This window comes from Nicotiana tomentosiformis, chromosome 8 (assembly GCF_000390325.3).
Source record: "Nicotiana tomentosiformis chromosome 8, ASM39032v3, whole genome shotgun sequence".
NCBI classification, from domain to species: domain Eukaryota; kingdom Viridiplantae; phylum Streptophyta; class Magnoliopsida; order Solanales; family Solanaceae; genus Nicotiana; species Nicotiana tomentosiformis.
Genome location: NC_090819.1, coordinates 58,104,955 through 58,126,548, shown reverse-complemented (window position 1 = coordinate 58,126,548; position 21,594 = coordinate 58,104,955). Strand labels below are relative to the sequence as shown.

Below are 21,594 nucleotides of genomic sequence, written 5' to 3'. Positions count from 1 at the left end.
TCTTGGGGCATGTTGTGTCAGAAGAGGGCATTAAGGTTGATCCCAAGAAGATCGAGGCAGTTCAAAGTTGGCCTCGTCCTATCACAGCGACTGAGATTAGGAGCTTCCTGGGGTTAGCAGGTTATTATCGTCTGTTTGTGGAGGGATTATCATCTATTGCAGCACCTTTGACTAGATTGACCCAGAAGGGTGCTCCGTTCCAATGCTCCGATGATTGTGAGGCGAGCTTCCAGAAGCTCAAGACCGCATTGACTTCAGCACCAGTGTTAGTGTTGCATTCCAATTTAGGGATGTATACAATGTATTGCGACGCTTCACGCGTTGGCTTGGGTTGTGTATTGATGCAGGAGAGGTGAGTTATTGCATATGCTTCATGCCATCTGAAGCCCTACGAGAAGAATTACCCAGTACACGATTTGGAGTTGGCCGTGATTGTTCATGCTCTCAAGATCTGGAGGCATTATCTTTATGGGGTTTCCTGTGAGGTTTACACCGATCATCGCAGCTTGAAACATTTGTTCAAGCAGAGGGATCTCAATTTGAGGTAGCGTAGGTGGCTTGAGTTACTAAAAGATTATGATATTACCATCCTTTATCATCCGGACAAAGGAATGTTGTTGCAGATGCCTTGAGCAGAAAGGTGGAGAGTATGGGTAGTTTGGCATTCATTTCAGCGGAGGAGAGGCCACTAGCTTTGGACATTCAGTCCTTGGCTAACAGACTTGTGAGGTTGGATATTTTAGAGCCCAGCAGAGTTCTTGCATGCGTTGTCGCCCAGTCTTCACTATTCGAGCAGATCAAGGCTCGCCAGTTTGATGATCTGCATCTATTGGTTCTCAGAGAGACGGTACTATAGGGTGGTGCCAAGGAGGTAACTATCGGTGAGGATGGTGTTCTGTGACTCCAGGGTTGCCTATGTGTTCCAAATATTGATGGTGTGAGGGAGAAGATCCTAGAGGAGGCACACAGTTCTCGGTATTCTATTCATCCAGGTGCTACGAAGATGTATCGCGACCTGAGGCAGCATTATTGGTGGCGGCAGATGAAGAAGGACATAGTTGAGTATGTAGTGAGGAGCCTAAATTGCCAGAAGGTTAAGTATAAGCATCATAGGCCAAGTGGCCTACTTCAGCAGATGACTATACCTGAGTGAAAATGGGAGCGCATTACTATGGACTTCGTAGTTGGGTTGCCGCGGACTTTGCGGAAGTTTGATGCAGTTTGGGTCATTGTCGACAGCTTGACCAAGTCAGCACACTTCATTCCGGTTGTTACCACGTATTCTTCATATAGGTTGGCTTAAATTTACATTCACGAGATTGTTTGGCTGCACGATGTGCCTGTCTCCATTATATCAGATAGAGGCCCTCAGTTTACTTCGCATTTCTGGAGGGTAGTACAGTGTGAGTTGGGGACCTGAGTAGAGCTCAGCACAACCTTTCATCCGCAGACTGACGGGCAGTAGGAGAGGACAGTTCAGATCTTGGAGGATATGCTCAGAGCATGTGTGATTGACTTCGAAGGGCAGTGGGATCGATTCTTGCCTTTGACCGAGTTTGCTTAAAACAACAGTTATCAATACAACATCGAGATGGCTCCATTTGAGGCTTTATATGGTCGGCGATATCGTTCGCCCATCGAATGATTTAAGCCCAGCGAGGCTAAGTTATACGGTACTGATTTAGTGAAGAATGCCTTGGAAAAGGTAAAGTTGATTCAGGAGCGGCTTCGCACAACACAGTCCAGACAGAAGAGTTACGCAGATCAGAAGGCGCTTGATTTATCATTTATGGTGGGGGAGAAGGTTCTCTTGAAAATCTCGCCGATGAAGGGAATCATGAGGTTCGGGAAGATGGGCAAGTTGAGCCCAAGGTTTATAGGTCCATTTGAGGTGTTGAGACGAGTTGGGGAGGTTGCTTATAAACTTGCTTTGCCTCCCAGTCTATCAGGAGTTCATCCGGTTTTCCATGTGTCTATGCTCCGGAGGTATCATGCCGACAGGTCGCATGTGTTAGTCTTCAGCAGGGTTCAGCTAGATGAGAGCCTGGGTTATGAGGAGGAGCAAGTTACCATTGTTGACAGACAGGTTCGCCAGTTGAGGTCTAAGGAGATTTCTACGGTAAAAGTTCAATGGAGGGGCCAACCAGTCGAGGAGGCGACTTGGGAGGCCGAGGAAGACATGCGGAGTAGATATCCACACCTATTCAGCACTCCAGGTATGATTCTAGACACATTCGAGGACGAACGTTTGTTTAAGAGGTGGAGAATGTAACAACCTGACCGGTCGTTTTGCTTTCTAGATCCCCTTCCCCTAAATAAGACTCCTCATATGTGCTTTTATTATTTTATGACTTGCGGGGATGGCTAGTTCGAGATTTGGAAGGGTTCGCGTTGAAATCGAAACACTTAGTTCCTTAGTTTGGCTTTAAAGGGGCTAAGTTTGACTTTGGTCAACGTTTCTAGTAAATGACACCGAAACCGGGATTTGATGGTCCCAATAGGTTCGTATGAAGATTTTGGACTTGGGCATATGTTCGGATCGGGTTTTGGATGACCCAGGAGCATTTCGGTGCATAAAGTTGAAAGTTGGCGCATTGAAGGTTTTAAAGTTCTATAAGTTTGGTTCGGAGTAGGTTTTGGTGTTATCGAGGTCCGTTTGTGATTCCGAGCCTGGGAATAGTTTCGTATGGTGATTAAGACTTGCACGAAAAATTTGGTGTCATTCCTAGTAGTTGAAGTATGAATCGGCGCGCTCGGAGTAAGTTGGAAGAATTTGAAATTCTTAAGTTGATCCTATTGGTTTTGGGTTGCGATTCTTAGTTTTAATGTTGTTTTATACGTTCCGAGGGTACGAGTGAGTCCGTCTCATATTTACAAACTTGTTGGTATGTTTGGATGAGGCCTCGGGGGCCTCGGGTGCCATTCGGACGATGCTCGGATCGATTTAGAGCCCAAAGGGTCTCTGATGTGCCCGCATCTGCGAACTTTTGGCCGCAGAAGCGAGCCCAGGGCCGTAGAAGCGCAAGAGAGAGGGTTGTCTCGTGATCGCATAAATGGGGAAAGGGCCGCATCTGCGAAGGCGCAGGTGCGGGATTCCTACCGTAGAAATGACTTGGGACTGTGGCATGTAGACCGCAAAAGCGGTGAAAGTTCCGCAGAAGTGGACTCGCTTCTGCGAGGAAGCGCCCGCAGGTGCGCTTGGAGGCTATCCAGGCCTGACCGCATATGCGTCCTAGCTTCTGCAAATGCGGTAGACCGTCCACAAAAGCGAAATCACTGAAGGCAGTGAGGTCGTTTAAGACGGACTTAGACCGGTGTTTGGACTCATTTCTTTCTTTTTCTTGAGCAATTTCGGAGCTTTTAGATAGGGGTTTCCACCTAACTATTTGAGGTAAGTAATTTCTATCCAATGTGAGTTAAATACATAGATTATGGGTAGATTTTAACATGAAAATTTGTGAAAATTATGGGTTAGATGAATAACCCTAGGTTTTGATAAAAATGGGATTTACCCACGAAAATGGTTATGGGATTAAGTGAAAATTATATATTTGAGTTCGTAAGGTTATGGGTAACGATTTTCTTCGAAAATTTTTGGAATCCAGGCACGTGGGCCCGGTGGCAAATTTTCAGAATCTTCCAATTTGGGTTGGGTAATTACTCTAATAGTTAAACCATTAACTTTTAAGAGTATATTGATTAATTTATATAATATTTGATTAGTTTCGGATTGTTCGGCACCGAGTTTAGGCTTTAGGGTGAATTTGAGGCCAGAAAGCGAGCTTTGAGATAAGGTAAGTCTCTTGCCTAACCTTTTAAGAGGAAATTTACCCCCATAGGTAATTTAAATTGCTATTTGCTTCTAATTGTGGGGGGCTACGTACGCACGAGGTGATGAGAGTCCATGCGTAGCTACTAATTATGCTTATGTCCGGGTAGTTTAGGACCTGAATCATGAAATACTTGTAATGTTTTCACCATACTTGTTAATTAAAGTGCCTGAATCATATTGGAACTTGATAAAGGAATTGTAAAAGACCGAATTTCACTTACTTGAGTTTTGGCGGGTTACTCAACCGTTAATAAGAATTGTGTTTCGTTGTACATTAGCCTTATATTAGCTCTTAAACCGATTGTTTATAAAGTATCATCTCTTCTTGTGAAGCGGGCTGAATGCCTCGGCAGTAGATAGATGCATCTATGGTTCGTGCCGCTCGACCCTTGGCAGTGTACACATTATTCTGGATCGGGCCGTACTACCTCGGCATAATCGTGCGTGATAACACTCGAAGTGTAATTATATATTTGATATCTCTCTTTCTGGCTTGAGAGGCTAAAATTATATAAGACAGAAATTTATTTGGAACTTACCATGTGTGAAAGAATTATTTACTTTCTGTTTGTTATTGAGTTATTATTATTATTTACATAATCCATGCTCATTTAGAATTCTGTATTTCTTTGTTGTTAGCCCATAGTAAGTGTCAATGTCGACTCCTCGTCACTACTTTTTCGAGGTTAGACTTGATACTTACTGAGTACATATTGTTTATGTACTCACGCTACACTTCTGCACAAACCGTGCAGGATCTGAGGCAGGTGCATCTGGCGGTCACACCGGCGCGCATCCCCGATACCCTGAGGCCTAGTGGTGAGCTGCTTCCTGAGTCGTTCTGCAACACCTAGAGCCTTTCTTTTGTACTTATTTTCTGTCTATGTTATTTCAGGCAGTAGTTAGAGTTTTGTATATTCTACGAGCGCTCATACACTTGTGACACCAGGTCTTGGCACACATACTAGTAGACTTTATGGTTTTGGAGTACTTATATATATCTATGATTGCACTCAGTTGCTTTCATTTTATTTATTAAACTTTCTACTTCTTAAATTTTTTAATAAATGAAATTTAATTACTTGAAAACTTATAAAAAGTGGTAATCACGTAGTTAGTTCACTGTTGGCTTGCCTATCGACGATGTTGGGCGCCATCACGACCTATAAGAGAAATTGGTTCGTGACACTTGGCTCCTTCCCCAGCCTGAGAAGTGGTTGGTGCCATAGGGATCACATCGGCCTGGGCCACACTCTCCATAAGGCCCATGAGGAGGACTAAAGTGTCCTGAAGTACGGGGGTAGTAATGAACCCCTTAGGACCTGAACTGGTCTAACTGGCACGGCCGGAACAAGAATCTCCTCCTTCTGCTCGATCTGAGGCTCTGCAATAAGTGTTGCTGCTCGGGCTCTAGGCTGAGCTCTGCCTCGGCCCCGTCCTCTACCCCTAGTAGTGGCAGCAAACCTGGGGCTCCAGCTCCTGACCAGCTGTAGATGTTGTCCGTGTCCTCACCATCTATGAGAGAACAAGAATATAATAAATCAAACTTCAGTGATAGAATAAAGTCGCACAACAGAATAAGAAAGGAGTGAAATTTTCCTAAAGCCTTATAGCCTCTAGAAAGATAAGTACAGACAACTCCGTACCGATCCTCAAGACTCTATTAAGCTTGCTTATGACTCGTGAGACGTAGGCAACCTAGTGCTCTGATACCAACTTATCACCACCCAAAATCCCAACCGCGGGGCCGTGATGGCACCTAGCACCGAATGCCAAGCAAGCTAACATAACAGGTAATACAAAATAAAGAAAAGCAATAAATAACTGATAACTGGTCAATAGAACATAAACCACCCCAAGATCTGGTGTCATAAGTACATGAGTGTCTATATCCAACTAAATACAAGGTTTTAAAAAAAATACAACACTGTCCGAAATAAAATGAAAACAATACAGTGGAGATAGGAAAGTGACTCTAGGGTCTGCGAATGGGGTGCAGATCTACCTCGGATCACTGATTGGTATCCGCTAAGTGCCTCTCGAAATTCTACTGGTACCAACGTCAAAATCTACACAAGAAGTACAGAAGTGTAGTATGAATACAACCGACTCAATGTACTTAGTAAGTAAGTGTCGAGTCTAATCCCGATGAGGTAGTGATAAAGCTAGGACAAGACACTTACTAAAACCTGTGCAGATATATATATATAAAGCAACAAAAATAACAAGTAAGGCATTTAAAAGTAATAATAGGGTGGGGGCATATAAAAGGGAGCAACAATCGGAACAATAAATACAAAATCATTAAGTAAGTCTCTTTCTGAAATGAGCAACGAAGCAGCCAAGGTAAATTCATAATCTGAGAATCAAGTAAATCAATGAAATCATCAAATTGCACGGCATCACCATTTGTGCTTTTACTCTCATCCTCACCATATAATATAAATGCAATGGTACGACATCATCCTTCGTTCTTTTACTCTCATCCTCACCATATAATATAAATGCAATGGCACGGCATCACCCTTTATGATTTTACTCTCATCCTCACATGATAAGGATAATAAAGCAAACAAGTACACGACATCACACTTCATGATTTAATCCTCATATTCACTCAATCAAAGATAACAATATGCAAATATGACATGGAAACGCTCTTCGTTATTTTCACTCTTTCTCACCAAGCAATATTAATAACCCAAAGTATCAAGCAAGGTGGGAAGCAAATTTCAACTTCAACCATGATGTGATGATAAGCAACTTAACTTTCAATATCCCAACAACCTCAAAATAAGAAATAAACGCGAAAGCGAACAATTAAAGGAATAACAATCTAACTAAAGCATGGAAGACATAGTAAATGAAATAACATGGTACAACAAGATAATTTTCACCCGCATGCTTTAACCCATGACAATGTGTATATACTCGTCACTTTGCATATACGTCGTCCCCACACATAATTCAACTAGAAAATAGAATAATAAGTTCTAATTCCCTCAAGTCAAAGTTAATCACGGCACTTACCTCACTCCGCAACCAAATCAACAATCAATCACGGCTTTGCCTTTCGAACAAGCCTCTAAACCAACCGAATCTAGCCAATTATCGATCAAACAATTCAAAATAAGCTATAGAAACTACCCACAAATGAAAAAGGTTCAATTTTGATCATTTTTTAAAAAGCCAACAAAAGTCAACCCTGGGCCCGCTTCCTCAAAATTTGAGATTTTGACCAAAACTCAATTACCCATTCACCCCAGAGCCCAGTTATGTAATTTGTTTCGAAATCCGACCTCAATTTAAATCCTAATTTTGCAAAATTTCTAAATTCACTCAAACTCCTAATTTCTACCATGAAATTCTTAGATTTGATGTTAAATGTTCATAAAAAGTAAACAAAAATTAATTAAAAACTAGATAAAGGTGTTTACCAAAGATTTTGGGAAGAAAAGCTCTCAAGGAAATCGCCTCTAGAGTGTTTGAGATTGAAAAATAGTGTAAAATGAGCTAAGTCCTGAATTTTCAATCTTTTACCCAGTTGCAGACGTTGTATTTGCGAACACTTGTTCGCAAATGGGATGTCCGCAAATGCGAGACACTGGTCGCAACTGTGAAAAGTGCATCAGATGCACAAAAGTCGCAACTGCGGCAAATTCTTCGCATTTGCGAAGGTCCCTCCTTCCGCAAATGTGAACAAAGCTTCGCTTTTACGAAGCTGTCCCAAAGTTCCTAGAGTCGCAAATGCGAGGCTCCAGCCGCATTTGCGATTTCTCAGCCTTCACAAATGCGGTCTCTTTTTCACAAATGTGAAATTTCCCAGTCTCAGTGCCTTTCACAAATGTGATCACGTGACCGCAAAAGTGAAGCTCGCAAATGCGAGATCTGCAGGATGGCACCAGCAACTGCTAAGCATCAGCAGTTCTAAAACCATCCAAACTCATCTGATACTCACCCGAAACTCACTTGAACCCCTCAGGCTCCTAACCGAATATGCACACAAGTATAGTAACATCATACAAACTCGCTCGCTACCTCAAATGATCAAAATAACACCAAATAATAAGAATCGATCCTTAAAACTCAAGATTTTAACTTGAAAACTCAATTTTCACAACCTTTCACATAATGCGCCGAAATACGCTCGGGTCACCCCGGACCCCAATCAAACATGCGTGCAAGTACAAAAATATCATAAGAACTTACCGGAATTATCAAAATACCGATCCGAGATCGTTTACCAAAAATATTGACTGTGGTCAACTCTAACCTTATTTTTAAGTCAAAAATATTATTTTCTTTAAAATTTTACTTAAAAACTTTCCAAAAAGCGACACGAACCATGCACACAATTCAAGAAACATCAAATGAAGTTATGGGAGGTCTCGGAATACGTAAATAAAGATTAGTACTCAAAATAACCTATCGGATCGTCACAAGAGGAAAAGCTACATTCATCAATAAGATTGTTATTACTTTCCATCTCTCAATTCGTTTCTTTTTATATTTGTTCCTTTTTTAATATCGTTCATACTTGGAAAAGTGAGTTAAATTGATTATTAGTAACCCGAATTATTTGTCTACTTGTTTTGACCACAAATACTACTTTTAGGTTAAACAAAATATAAATGTATGTATGTAGACAAACATGTAAAAAATGTGTTCGAAGAAGTTACTCAATATTTAAATTAAGTTTAGTAATATTCACTTTTTATTAACACTGTTTTTTTTCTAAAATTATTTGTTAAAATTTAAACTCACATCTCCTCTTTTCTCCTTCCTTTTTATCCTATCTCTGCTGATATACGATTTGATTTTGAGACACCAATTAAATAGATAGAGTATGATGAGCGGATGTTAGTTCAAATTTTTACGAGCATGCTTAGGGAGATGGGTGAGAGGCATTTAAATATCAGACGATCGGAATAAACTTGTATGACATAATACGTGGAAAAAGAGCAATCACATGTCATTATTCATTGATTTTGTAAACTTATAGCATCTTTGGCTGAGTTTCTCTGAAGGCCAAAAGTATTTTTTTTCTCCAAAAGTATTTTTTTTCTCAACTTAAGGTGTTTGACCAAGCTTTTTTGGGGAGGAGGGGAGAAGTATTTTTGGAAAGAAACAGATAGGGCCGAGCATATATCGGGTAAGACCAAGCCTAAACCAAAAAACATTTATTGGGTCATCAGTTTCGGGTTATTCCGTTAATGTTTAAGTAACGGTTTTGTGTTATTTGACTATTGGGTTATTGGTTTGCCCAATTTATTAACGATTTAACCGATAACCTAATAAGCTTTATCAAAATTATAATTTTACTCTAAGGTCTATAAAGCCACCTTAGGAATTCATTATCTATTAGTACTATGGTTGGACTTCATAATTTTCAAGGTATAATTGCTACTATTTTGTATTCTTTCTACTGCGTTTGGACAAGTAGGCTTGAGCAAATTTCTTAATTCCTGATATAAAAGCAGTTTTTATAATTATGGTCCTCTAATAGTTTTAATGTTTAGTATATTCTGCTAATTGATCCTCCCAGTGAATCCTCCCGAATAGCCTAGAGTACGCGTGCCACTTTTCCAAAATATGTTATTTCTCTTGCTACTATTGTTGTATAAGTGCATTTTACGGTATCAGTATATTTAATATTTCGCTCTTAAACAATAAAACATTATTACGTTTGATGAAAAAAATTAATAATGAGTTCTTCAATCATTGTCTTGGTAGGATGCAAGTTAATATGGTGAACTTATCCTCTTTCATTTCATAATCTCAATGATGTTCATACGTGTGTGAATATATGAAGTATATTTGAGCAAAAGTTGTTGGTGTATGCAATTGAACAAAACTTTTTGACGAGGGTAAACATGTGTCGATGAAACTTTTGTTCACTCTTTAGAATTATAATTGAAAGAAAGCAAGGTTATAAGATAAATTAGCGTTATATTCTACGTTTTTTCCTCTAAATTAAGTTATCTTATGGGGTAAATCGATAATAATCGATAATCGATTAATTGATACTCGATAAACGATATCTTATCGGTTCAGTTATCGGTTTAGTATATTTGTAAATCGATAACCGATATGTCGAACCGATAAAATTCACAACCGAACTAAACCGACTGATACCCACCCCTAGAAGCAGAAGCAGTTTATGAGAAGCGGAAAAAAGTAGCTTTTTATTAAAAGCAGGAGCAGTTTTGACTTTTCTTCTTACCAAAAATACCCTTAACAAAATATAGTATATACCAATGTAACCTTACTTATTTTAACCTAATACTTAGGATATTAATGTATAAGTATTTTTTTTATTTTTAGGATAGCTTTCTAATATATAGTGACTTCAAGGGCGAATACTTTTATATTTGTTAAATAATTTTTAATATATTTAAATCATCTTAAAAGAATTAAAGTACTTTTTAATTTTATTTTCATATTTTACTTAAATAAAATGGAAAGATTCAATTATTGTTTTTAATAATAAAATTTTGAGATTATTTATTTACTTACAATATTAACTATTAAGTAAATCTATTCACATCCTTATTCGTAATTTGATGTTTAAAAGTATTTTTCGAAAAGTTTGGTTAAACACAAATTATCGCTCAAAAGTGCTTTTTAGATTGATTAGCAAAATGTAAAATATTTATCTCCAAAAGTATTTTTTCGAAAACACTTTTGAAAAAAACTCTTTTCGAAAAAAATACTTTTTAAAATAAGCAAATTTTTTCAGTTTGGCCAAACATGCTATTAATATGGCAGAAAGTAAGAAACTAAATGTGTAGTCGTAGGACATTATAAAAATGATATTGCAGATGATCCTCGTTAAAATAGGGAGAATATTTTAATATTATATTAAATAAAATTATGTACTAATAATAACAATTGATTATGCTCCGCGTATAAGATAATAAATTTTTATTATTAGTTTCTTTAATATTAATAGCGTGCAAGTTCTAATATTAGTCTATATTAATTGAAACATTTTTTTTGACAATTTGAAACTTGTAATGATTGTATCATTTTGATAATTAATTTTGAGGTCAAGAAAATACTTCATCCAATACAAGTGTAAAAGTATTGTTTCACAAATTAAAATAATTAAGGGTCGAACGAAATTTACTCTACGTAAAATGGTCAAAACTATCCATGGATTATGAAAATTGGTACAAAATATCCTTCATAGACCTATTAAGCAAAGAATATTTTGTCGCTCACTAACGGCTATAATTAAAATTTATTACGTGTCAATCTTCCTATTGGCTAATTTAAAACCCTTTCCAAATTATGTTAAGATCCATATTACAGTCTAACTAAAGATCCACCTTTATATACAAAGTTTCCTTTCTCTTTATCTATAACTATAATACCAACTCTTATAATCTTAGATTCAAAAGTTTCTCTTCTCTTTAACTCAACTCAAGAAATCCAGTAACTCACTTTTAAACAAGGAAGCAATGGCTAAAGGGGGAAATTAAAGTTCACAAATTAAAGGTCAAGTCAGTCCTTGGAGAAAATGCAATCTTTCAAAAGGTAGGCCGTATCAACGAGAGCCTAAAAAATTCTCCCAGTCATGATAGTTTTTATATATTCCTATATGATAGTCGTTGCTCCATTAAAGACCAACATCCAGTCTATGTTGGTCAATCACGAGGCCAATACCTCGTTAGCTCTGACGTTGTATTCCACCTGCTCTTCATGGAACTTATTGGGGGTGACTCAAAAGATTCCACTAACATCGCATGTGAAGTCGTCTTCTTCTACCACTTGCTCGAAAATTCTTATCCCCATCTGCAGAGTCCTTGGTTTAGCTCGTCAAAATGTTTTTGATTGTTGGATTCCTTTGGAAATTATTAGAAACTAAAATCACCAAAAAAGAAAAAACTTTTGCGTTGGTCAACCATCATATATATGTAAATTTATTTTCATACTTATAGTTTTATAGATTTATGAAAGATGATGATAGATAATACTTAGTAAAATGTTGATCTCCAGCACCGGTCAGGATGCGACGGCGTGATTAACCTATTCTTACAAGGTTAGTCTCTCAATTGATGGAGAAACCTAATCGGGCTACTTGAGTCTCTATGCAGGTCATGGGTCGGTGTTTTAATTTGGGAAGGGATACTAATTTGTGCCAATCATATCAGCCCACACTAACAAATAAATATTCATTTATTTTGTATTAAGAGGACTATTATTAGTTTCATAGGTAGAAAAGAACCACAAAATTAAGCATACTAATATTTTGGCTCAACAGGCGGACAGAGGCATATTAAAGCCTCATTTTTTTTTTAAGACTAAGACGTCTAAATCTGAATGCACATCTGAATTTTAAGATATGTATTAAGATTAACATATTTGAATCTAAATGTATAACTGAATATCAATATATGCATTAAGATATGAATAGTAAATGATTAAAAATATTTATTTTTTCAATATCTGAATATATAAATTTTATTTTTATTTAAAATTTAATAAATATAAAATTCAAATAAAAATAAAAACTATTAATTAATCAAATATTTATCAAAAAAAATTAAAATTATAAATTGGTAGTTGGTGGAGGTTGGCTAACCGTGATGCTTGTGGATGTCGTTTGGAAGCGGTGGTTGATCGTCGTTTTAATTGATGGTGGTGGTTCTAGGTAGTAATTAGTGGTGATTAGTAGTAGTAACAATTTATGATCGAGGATGATGGCTGGTGATAGTTGACAATGGTGGGGTGCTGGTGATGGTGGACGGATGTTGATAATTTATAATGGCGGGTGACGACGGTTATGGTTGATGACGGTAGTGGTGGTGGTGAAGTTGAGTTATGTGAGTGAGTGGTTGAGAATGATGGTGTGGGGGTGATGGATGGCGGTAGTTGATAATAGTTGGGGTGGTAGGTGGTGATAGTTGATAATAATGGGGGTGATAGAAGTAGATAATAATGGGCAATGGCAACAATAGTTGAGGATGGTGATGGTGGGTAGTGGTAGTTGTGGTTGAGTATGGCGGTGATAGGTGATGCGTGATGGTAATTGATAATGGTGGTAGTAGGTTGTGCATAATGGTAATTGATAATGGTAGGTGGTGGTGGCGGTTAGTGGTGAATGCAAATGATAGTATCTTAATGAAATTAAATCTTTGTTCTAGATCTTAATCATTTTGAAATATTCAAACATATTAAGTGGTTATAAAATATAAAAAAACAAACATACTTAATGATTAAGATCTGAATATTTAAAATTCAGACTTAAAAAATAAATACATTTAATGTCTGAGGTCCGAATGATTAAGATTCAGACCTCAAATAAGTACAAAGAAATAAGACCTAAGAAATATTGAGAATATTTTTAATATATTATTATATATAATTAATATATAATCTATGTATATGGGCCAAAATTTTAATCCGGTAGACTATTTGTGTAAAATATCTTCCGTTTACTCTAACTTTTTAACGCTAGGAAAAACCAAAAAAAGAAAGAAAGATAAGTACGTAACAATATTTTCAACGCGTTTTGAGGTTTAGCACGTCCATTCTCATTAGTCACTCCGTTGGGATTGAGGTCACACAGACAGAGTGAGAGGGAGTGAAGAGTGACAAAAAATGGCAAAATCGTCGGCGACCAGAGACGCCCAAGCTCTTTTCCATTCTCTCCGTTCTGCTTATGCTGCCACTCCTACTAATCTCAAGGTATCCCTCTCTATTCTCTATTTCTGTGCGCCAATTTCTTTTTCAAATCTATACGGTGGGTCCTAATAAAATTGTTTTTATTTTCGCCCCAGATCATTGATCTATATGTCATGTTTGCCATCTTCACTGCCTTAATTCAGGTATTCTTTAACAACTTTGCTGTTATTTAATCCATTTGATTTGATTTGTATGTAGATCTATATTTATAAGTTGTTAACTTTCTACTGGCCTTTGAAATTATAATAAGAAATGCATGTTATGGAATTTGATTACTGCTTGACGGCTTATGAGGTCAGTTAAAGCATTACCTAGCTTAAATTGATCTTGGTCTAATCTGATATGCTGCATTGGAAATATAATTTGATTTCTAAAGAAGGCTGAGGCTGAGGCAGAATTTCTTGGGGAGGAGGAGAAGGACACATTATGTGGAGAAAGTGGGGTTGGGGTATTATATTTTATATTTTAAGGTTTCTTTTAGTATTCAAAATACTAAGGTGTAAAACTCTAAAATGTGAAAGCTAGGGAGGGCGGCTGCACCATAATATCGACAAGCTATAATAAATGAGCTGAAAGATATATTATTTTAGCGTTCTGCAGTTTGCAGGAAAGGATATAGGAATTTCTTTTCGAGGTGATACGGGTATTTTGACTTCCACATTGTTGTTTTATCTGGTTTATATGTTTATTAAGGCTTTATTAGAGACTGGATATTCTTGGTCATTAGAGAAAATCAACATAGACACATGAACAATTATCTATTGTCATAGAGATTTGAGATTACATATGTAAGTACGAGTCTGCAAGACCAATCACTGATTGAGCTTGTGCTCCACTGATGTAAATTTCAAGAAGTAAAATGACTTCTATTAACTGATCAAAGGTTCCCGGTTTTCCTCCTTACTTTTAGTCTTAGTTCTTCAGTTTGAAAGTTGAAGAGAAGGTTCAAATTGTGTGCAAGTTTTTCCTTTCCGACTACTGTGAATAATGCCTATTTTCAAGAATTGGCTCCTTAAAATTTTCAAGATATTTTGTATGAAATAAAATGGATGGCATGCGACACGGTTAAAACCATTAATTTGTACCGTAGAGTTCCATAGGCCATTAACTATTGATTATTTCCTTTTTTACCAAAAAAATATAAATTGTTGGTGTAACAACAATGGAATATGATGCATTTGTTTGATTCATATACACATTTTTGAAATGACTATGACTTCATTAGTGATCCAAAATTAGTGACTTTCTATTGCCCCAGGGCATTCGTCAGTGGTAAGGACGCAACGCAAGATGTGGGGCGCACGCCATGAGTTTGAACTTTGCCACTGACATGAAGTCTAGTATTTAAGCGGGAGTAAGGTATAGGTGCGAGCCCACACTCCCCCGTGTTTTGAACCTGCGGGTCAACTGAGGTTGAGCCACCTAACTCGCAGGGGGATTTGTTGTCTTAGAAAAAATAGTTACTCCCTCTGCTTCAATTTAGATGACACATTTCGTTTATCGAGAGATAATTTGAGTGAACTTTAAAGTTAATTTGGATTAGTTCAACTCAGTATTTTAGAATTAAAATTTAGATATTTAAAGACTATACAAAAAGTACTATAAGTTGCAATATTTTTTCATGTCAATATGATAAAAAATACGTTTTAAAATGTTGGTCAAACTTCACACAGTTTGACTCTTGAAAAGCGAAATATGTCATCCAAATTAAAACAGAGTATGTTTTATATCTTTTGCCTGTTTGATTTTCTCTTTGTGCTTGCTTCTGGCAAAACCAATGTTTTATGCACTTAAAAGATTTAACTCTGCCACGAGCAGGGCAGAGGGGCAGGCCCATACTCTAAGTTTTGAACTCGGCTTAATACCTAAGGGATTTTCTCAGTTATCAAAAAAAAGAACCAATCTTTTATCTACTCAAGAATAGATTAAAAAATAAATAATACAGGATTCATTCTGTATTTGATGATTAGAGGGAATTGATCTCGTGTCCCGAGTTTGGTTATCAATAAAGAAGACTTAAAGACAATCATATTAATTGTGCATACAACATCAATAAGGTTAGATAGTCCATCATTTTGGGTTGTTTGGAATAGTTTGCCAAATCAGATCTAACATGGAAGGTCTAGAAGGTCACATTCCCTTTTTGTTTGTTTCAATTCCGTCATGACTTCCAACATTACAATCCGCCAATGTGGTAGTCACCTCTCATGGATTTCCTATTATTGTTAAGTAGATACTGCCCTATTCCTCTATCCCCTTTTATACATCAAAATATTTTCATTGATAACACCAGAAGACAGTATCACTATACAAAAAGCATGTTTTTACACGGAATAAAAGTCTCTTATCTCTTAATAGTAGACTCTCTATTTCTTCGGAAGTTCTTCTATTCCTTTACCCATATCAACTAAAAGCACAAGGGTGAAGCTGCTTTCTACATGTCCTTCCTAGCCTCTATTTTCTGGTTTCCTGTCGCCAGATTATACTGATATTGAACAGAGAATGCACCAACAATAGTTCCATTGCGAACTGATTATAACCATATCCTTCTCAAGTATCTCTTGTTAAGATGGCTTTCCAAGCTGCATACTACGTGAATAAGGTCACTCTCTTTGGTGCCTTCTTCTCCCATGCTGATTTCAAATGGGCCTTAAAGTCAGCAACTTTCAAAAGACGAGCATAACAATTATAATTAGAAGCTGTAGGTGGCGATCTATTCGACATCACTCTATCTTCTAACCCAAAACAGTCATGTCTATAAATACTCTTAAAAGTTATCGACATCATCCTATTGCCACTCTTATACGGATCTCCTAAACGATAAATCTGACAACACTTGGCTTCCTCCTCTTTTAAGGAGTTCAACTACTGTTGCTTCTTCGTCAGCTGTGACAAATATAATTGGGCAAACTCATTTTTCGAAGTTGGGTTCTGATACCACGCATCCAGCCCAAATTGAATTTGGTTACCTATCCCTACCATAAAACCAATGATTCTGGAAAATCCAGTCCTTCCTTCCATGATTCCTCTCTGTAAGCTCGTCTATAACGGTTATAGACAGTAACCTCCCGTGGGAACCATCCATACTGCTTACTCCAGCACCTAGTAACAATCACCTCATCCACATTGAATCCTTTTGACTCACAAATCTCAACCACTTCCTGAAGAGTTTGATATTACTCAGGCCACCCAACTCTGGAGGGGCTATCATCTTATCCTTTCTACCAATGATATTGTATCTCCCCTTTGTATCATCTCATAAGAAATCTCTCATTAATTGCTCAGTTTTCTTTTACCAACTGAGATGGAGATAGTGAATAAGGACATAAATAAGTGTACGAGAAAGACCTAAAAAAGAAGTGTACAGGAAAGTGCTGACGTAATGAGGGTGGTTTTTCCTCTTCTAGCTAAATGCTGCATCATTCCACCCATCCATTATCATCACTGGTTGTCAGTAGAGCTGTCAAAATGGGCTGGGTGCGGGCCATGAAATTTGGTAGGATAAGGACGGGCCGGAACCATTTTTTAAAGGGCCTTAAAATAGGCCGTCCTAAGCGGGTTTTGGGCTAGGATGGGTTTTTGAAAGAAATTTTTTCCAATCTAAATTGGAACCAAAAACTCTGCCAATTTGTTAATATTTCAAACATATGATGATGTGTAGGTAAGTAAAAATTGCAAAAACATCTATTTTTACAAGACAATATGCCAATATTACATAAAACTTCAACGTATTCAAGAAAGCTGACTTTATATGCAAACTGAAGGATGAAGATGTTAATAAAATTGTGAAGCTGTCAACTAAATTCTAAGAAATTACCATTTAATAATCGAAATCGAGAAAAAGACACTTCACAAAAAGAACCCTTAACCCAAACCATGGACAGATTCACATCAAAATATATCTACCCAATAGTCACATACATATAGAATATGGTTAAGAAGAAAATAAAATAAACTAAAGGATTCCCAATTATCCAACATGATCTGAATTCATCTATTTGTTGAAATAAATTCTATTGTGTAAACAAAGAGCTGAGACTGTACAAAAACTAAATAATTAATCTTAATTAAGGGAGCTAAAAATGTAAGATTCAAGTAGATTCATTTTAAGAAACCATGTCCCAACAACTCAACTCAAAAGACTTATTGGTTATTTGGAGTAAGACCTGTCTCTTTCTAACAACAACAACAACAAACCTAGTATAATCCCATGGGTGGGGTTTTGGAGGGTAGTGTATACGCAGACTTTACCCCTACCTTGAAGGTAGAGATGTTGTTTTCGATAGACCCCCAGCTCAAGGACAAATAAAAGAAAGAAGTAGCAATAAGCAGCAACAACAACAAGATAATAATGAAACGAAGCGAAATGAACAACATGTAGTAATAGAGATCTAACAATACTAGAATACAAGACTACCACTAATACTTATGTTATGAGAAAGCTCACTACTACCTACTAGCCTTCCACCTTGATTCTCGACCTCCCCACCTTCATGTCAAGGGTCATGTTCTCGATAAGCTAAGTAACGCCATATCCTACCTAATCACCTCTCTTCAATACTTTTTTGGTCTACCTCTACCTTTCTTAAGACCCACCAAGGCCAGTCTCTCATACCTCCTTACTTGGGGCATTTTTGCGTCTCCTCTTCACATGCCCAAACCATCTAACCCTTGCTTCTCGCAACTTGTCTCCCATCGGGGCCACTCCCACCCTAGCCTGAATATCTTTATTCCTAATCTTATCAATCTTGGTATGCCTACAAATCCGTCTCAACATCCTCATTTTTGCTACTTTTATCTTCTGGACATGAGAGTTATTGACTGACAAACACTTTGCCCCATTACAACAAAGTCGGTCTAACAACCATTCTATAGAACTTAGCTTTAAGTTTAGGTGGCACATTCTTATAGCAATTTTTATTTTTAATTTTTTATAATTTTTATTTGTTTACCTTTAAGTTTAGAACTTAATTTTTATTCTTTTACTTTTTCTTTTAAATTTTAATTTTGAATTAAATATATTTTTCTTTTGGCCCATGGGCTGGCCCTGGCCTGGCCTTGATCGAACCTCAAGGACCAGTAGGCTAGCTGGGGCCTATAAGCCTCATTTTTAAATTGGCTAGAAAAATCTTAGCTCAACCCTACCCAAGTAGCTAGTTGGGTTGGGTTGGGTTGGCCTGGCATTATGGGCCAAGTCCAGTTTGACATCTCTAGTTGCCAGATCTCAGTATACTTAACTATTTCCCTCTAATATGGCTGTTTAACCCTTTATTACGTTATGTGGTTTTGTTCGTCTCAGGTATTGTATTCCCTATTGCTATTATTTGGTACTACTTATCTTTTATCTCTCCCTTTTTCTTTTCTCTTCCTTCTTTCTTCCTTCCTTGCTTTCCTCTTCTTCTTCTTGCCCTTCCCGAGCCGAGGATCTATTGGAAACAACCTCTCTACCTGCATTAGGTAGGGGTAAGGTCTGTGTATAGACTACCCTCCCCAGACTCCGCCTGTTGGGATCATACTGGGTTTGTTGTTGTTGTTGTTGTTGTAACCCTTGATCCATAAAAAACAATGACATGACTCATATGAAGCACGCTCATCTAGCTCCTATTAGCTCAATGGTGCCATACCAGATCTTTCACCTTCTCCCTGTAACTTTCTCTTCTTTGCAGTGACCCTTCTGTAAAAGATAGTGCATCAATATAAAATCTAAAATGACGACCAAATACATTGCTAGACAATTATAGACCAATACCTTCTCTGTGCACTCCCCCATGTACACCAAATACCCCCCACTCAAAAAAAAAAAAAAACACTCAAAAAAAAAATATCTTACCTCCTTAGGGCATTGGTCTAGTGGTAAAAGCATGATGTATGGTTAGGCATATGTCATGAGTTCGATCAATTATCGCGAACTAAAGCCTGGTATTTAAATGGAGAAGGGTAGAATGGCGGGTCCGTTATCCACCAAGTTTCGAACTGTGTGCTGTAGGCCCTCAGGAATTTCTCGGTTATAAAAAAATTACTTTACCTTCCCAAAGAATTTTTGCATAAAAAAGCCTATTTATTCACCTATTTTACAAAATCCACATCTATTTGCCGGCATTACAGTTTGTATTGTTCCCAGCAGCACTTCTTTTACACAAGTCACTACTTCTCTTTTTCTTTCTTATACTCCTCCTCCTAAGGTCTCATTTGTGTAAAGTTTTTTTAACTAAATGTGAACTCGAAAAAGCTGTGTGAGAAAGGATCATTTGCCTGAAATTTGTTACAAATGTGCTAACTTATAGGAAGCCGAAGATAATGTGCCAAACTCAAAGCAGAAATTTTGCCTGTGTAAAGAGCTCCGCTGCTAGTTTATTCGTTGCTAATTGAAGAGTAAAGACTTGATTCAGTGTTTGAGAATTGAGATATATTTGCTTGATTTGCTTATTAGTTTGTTTTATCTATCTGGTTGATTGTTGACATATTTTTCACTTCTACTGACAATAATCAGGTGGTATACATGGCTTTTGTTGGATCGTTTCCATTCAACTCTTTTCTCTCTGGGGTGCTCTCTTGTATTGGCACGGCAGTCCTTGCTGGTGAGCTAAGTATTCTATTTGGGTACCCTCCATTTTAGGAAAATGTTAATTGGAACTGATTGATTAGTATCTTTGGGCGCAGTTTGTCTTCGAATCCAAGTAAACAAAGAAAACAAGGAATTCAAGGTAAGCTTTAGTGGAGTAGGATCTTCCATCTTACAGTTTTACCTCGAATCTTCCCTCTACTTAAGTTGTGTTAAAAGATATTGTGAAGTTGTAGATTAACGAGGAATGCGTAACATCCTAGTCCTGCACTTCTAATTATGTGGTCTTGCTTCCTCATAGAAGAAGAGAAATGTAAAGCGAGAAAATTACAAGTACTTGCAGAAAATGTTTTTGGTTCGCATTTGATATTTTGTCCATCATTGCAGGATTTGCCTCCGGAACGTGCTTATGCAGATTTTATTCTCTGCAATTTAGTGCTCCATTTGGTGATCATGAACTTTCTTGGCTAGATTGAGGCATCAAATATGGAAAATATGTTACTTTTACAAATATTGGTGAATTATATATGCAAGGATAATACTGAGTCAATCGTGAGGATTTTGTTAGGGCTTTAGAAATATTAAGCTTCTCGTGCGTGAAACTATTGCGCCCTTCTCTATCATTTGTGAATTCGATAGAATATCAATCAGGTAGACAGACTTTGGCCCAAATTGGTAAGAAAGAGAACTTTTCCGGTATCAATTTTTTTTCCTTATTTCTTTCCAAATTGTTTAGGTACAAAATTTTTTCCTGATTTTAGTATAGTTAGTGGAATCCAGAAATCTAAGCTGAAATTTGATCAATGGGACCGAAAAGGTGACACCAGTAGCCTGAACGTATAGAAAATTCTAACACACGTCATCAAATATGTGCATATATATTTATCCAAGGGCAGATTCCTCGTAAATACATCTGGAGAGGAATTGTCGTATATCCAACATCAAATCAAACTAAAGTTAGAACATATCACTTAGGTTGGTTGATATAAGTATATACACATATTCTGCATTCATTGGTTTGGTAACATTGGGGTAGGGTAATTGTTTTTCCTTAACATCACTACACTGGCACTGCGGCCAATTCAGTTGCTTACTTTATGATGTTGGCGAAAACCTGCAACTGCATTTGCGGTCAAATTCTGCTACCTCTTGTTTTTCTTGATTCATTTGAGGACTTTCGTTTTACCGCGGATTTTGACCTGCTATTTTTCTTAGACGTGTGCTTCATTGGAATTGATTTGTCTCGAAAGACAATGGACCATAGTTTTTAATCATTTAATTGACCGATTCTAGGTTTCTTGCATTAGTGATTCAAAGTGTTAAATCATTTAGTTGGCCAAGTCTATAGGTTTCTATTTTGTAATAGTAATTTCTGAGGTCCTTTATAGTATTCCCTCAATCGTGCACAGATTTTTCTTATTCATGTTGCTCAGTTCTCTCATAGACATTTTTTGACGACTTCTACCGCTGCGGTTTTCTTTCTAAAAAGAGTTCTCTCGACTTGGCACTT

At 37.3% G+C, this 21,594-nt stretch overlaps 1 protein-coding gene across 1 annotated transcript; it reads left to right on the top strand.

Moving 5' to 3' along the window:
- The first annotated feature begins 13,322 nt into the window (after positions 1-13,322).
- LOC138896864 (dolichyl-diphosphooligosaccharide--protein glycosyltransferase subunit DAD1) lies at positions 13,323-20,787 on the top strand. Its single transcript, XM_070182365.1, has 5 exons — positions 13,323-13,525; positions 13,618-13,665; positions 20,013-20,100; positions 20,183-20,226; positions 20,472-20,787. The coding sequence occupies exons 1-5, from the start codon at positions 13,439-13,441 to the stop codon at positions 20,553-20,555; spliced, it is 351 nt and encodes a 116-aa protein (XP_070038466.1). The 5' UTR covers positions 13,323-13,438; the 3' UTR covers positions 20,556-20,787.
- Positions 20,788-21,594: the final 807 nt, after the last annotated feature.

Excerpts from the sequence above, each read along its gene's own strand:
- LOC138896864 (XM_070182365.1), top strand. The coding sequence starts at position 13,439 with ATGGCAAAATCGTCGGCGACCAGAGACGCCCAAGCTCTTTTCCATTCT. Across the intron at positions 13,666-20,012 it reads TCTTCACTGCCTTAATTCAG|GTGGTATACATGGCTTTTGT; the intron begins GTATTCTTTAAC and ends GACAATAATCAG. Across the intron at positions 20,101-20,182 it reads TGGCACGGCAGTCCTTGCTG|TTTGTCTTCGAATCCAAGTA; the intron begins GTGAGCTAAGTA and ends CTTTGGGCGCAG.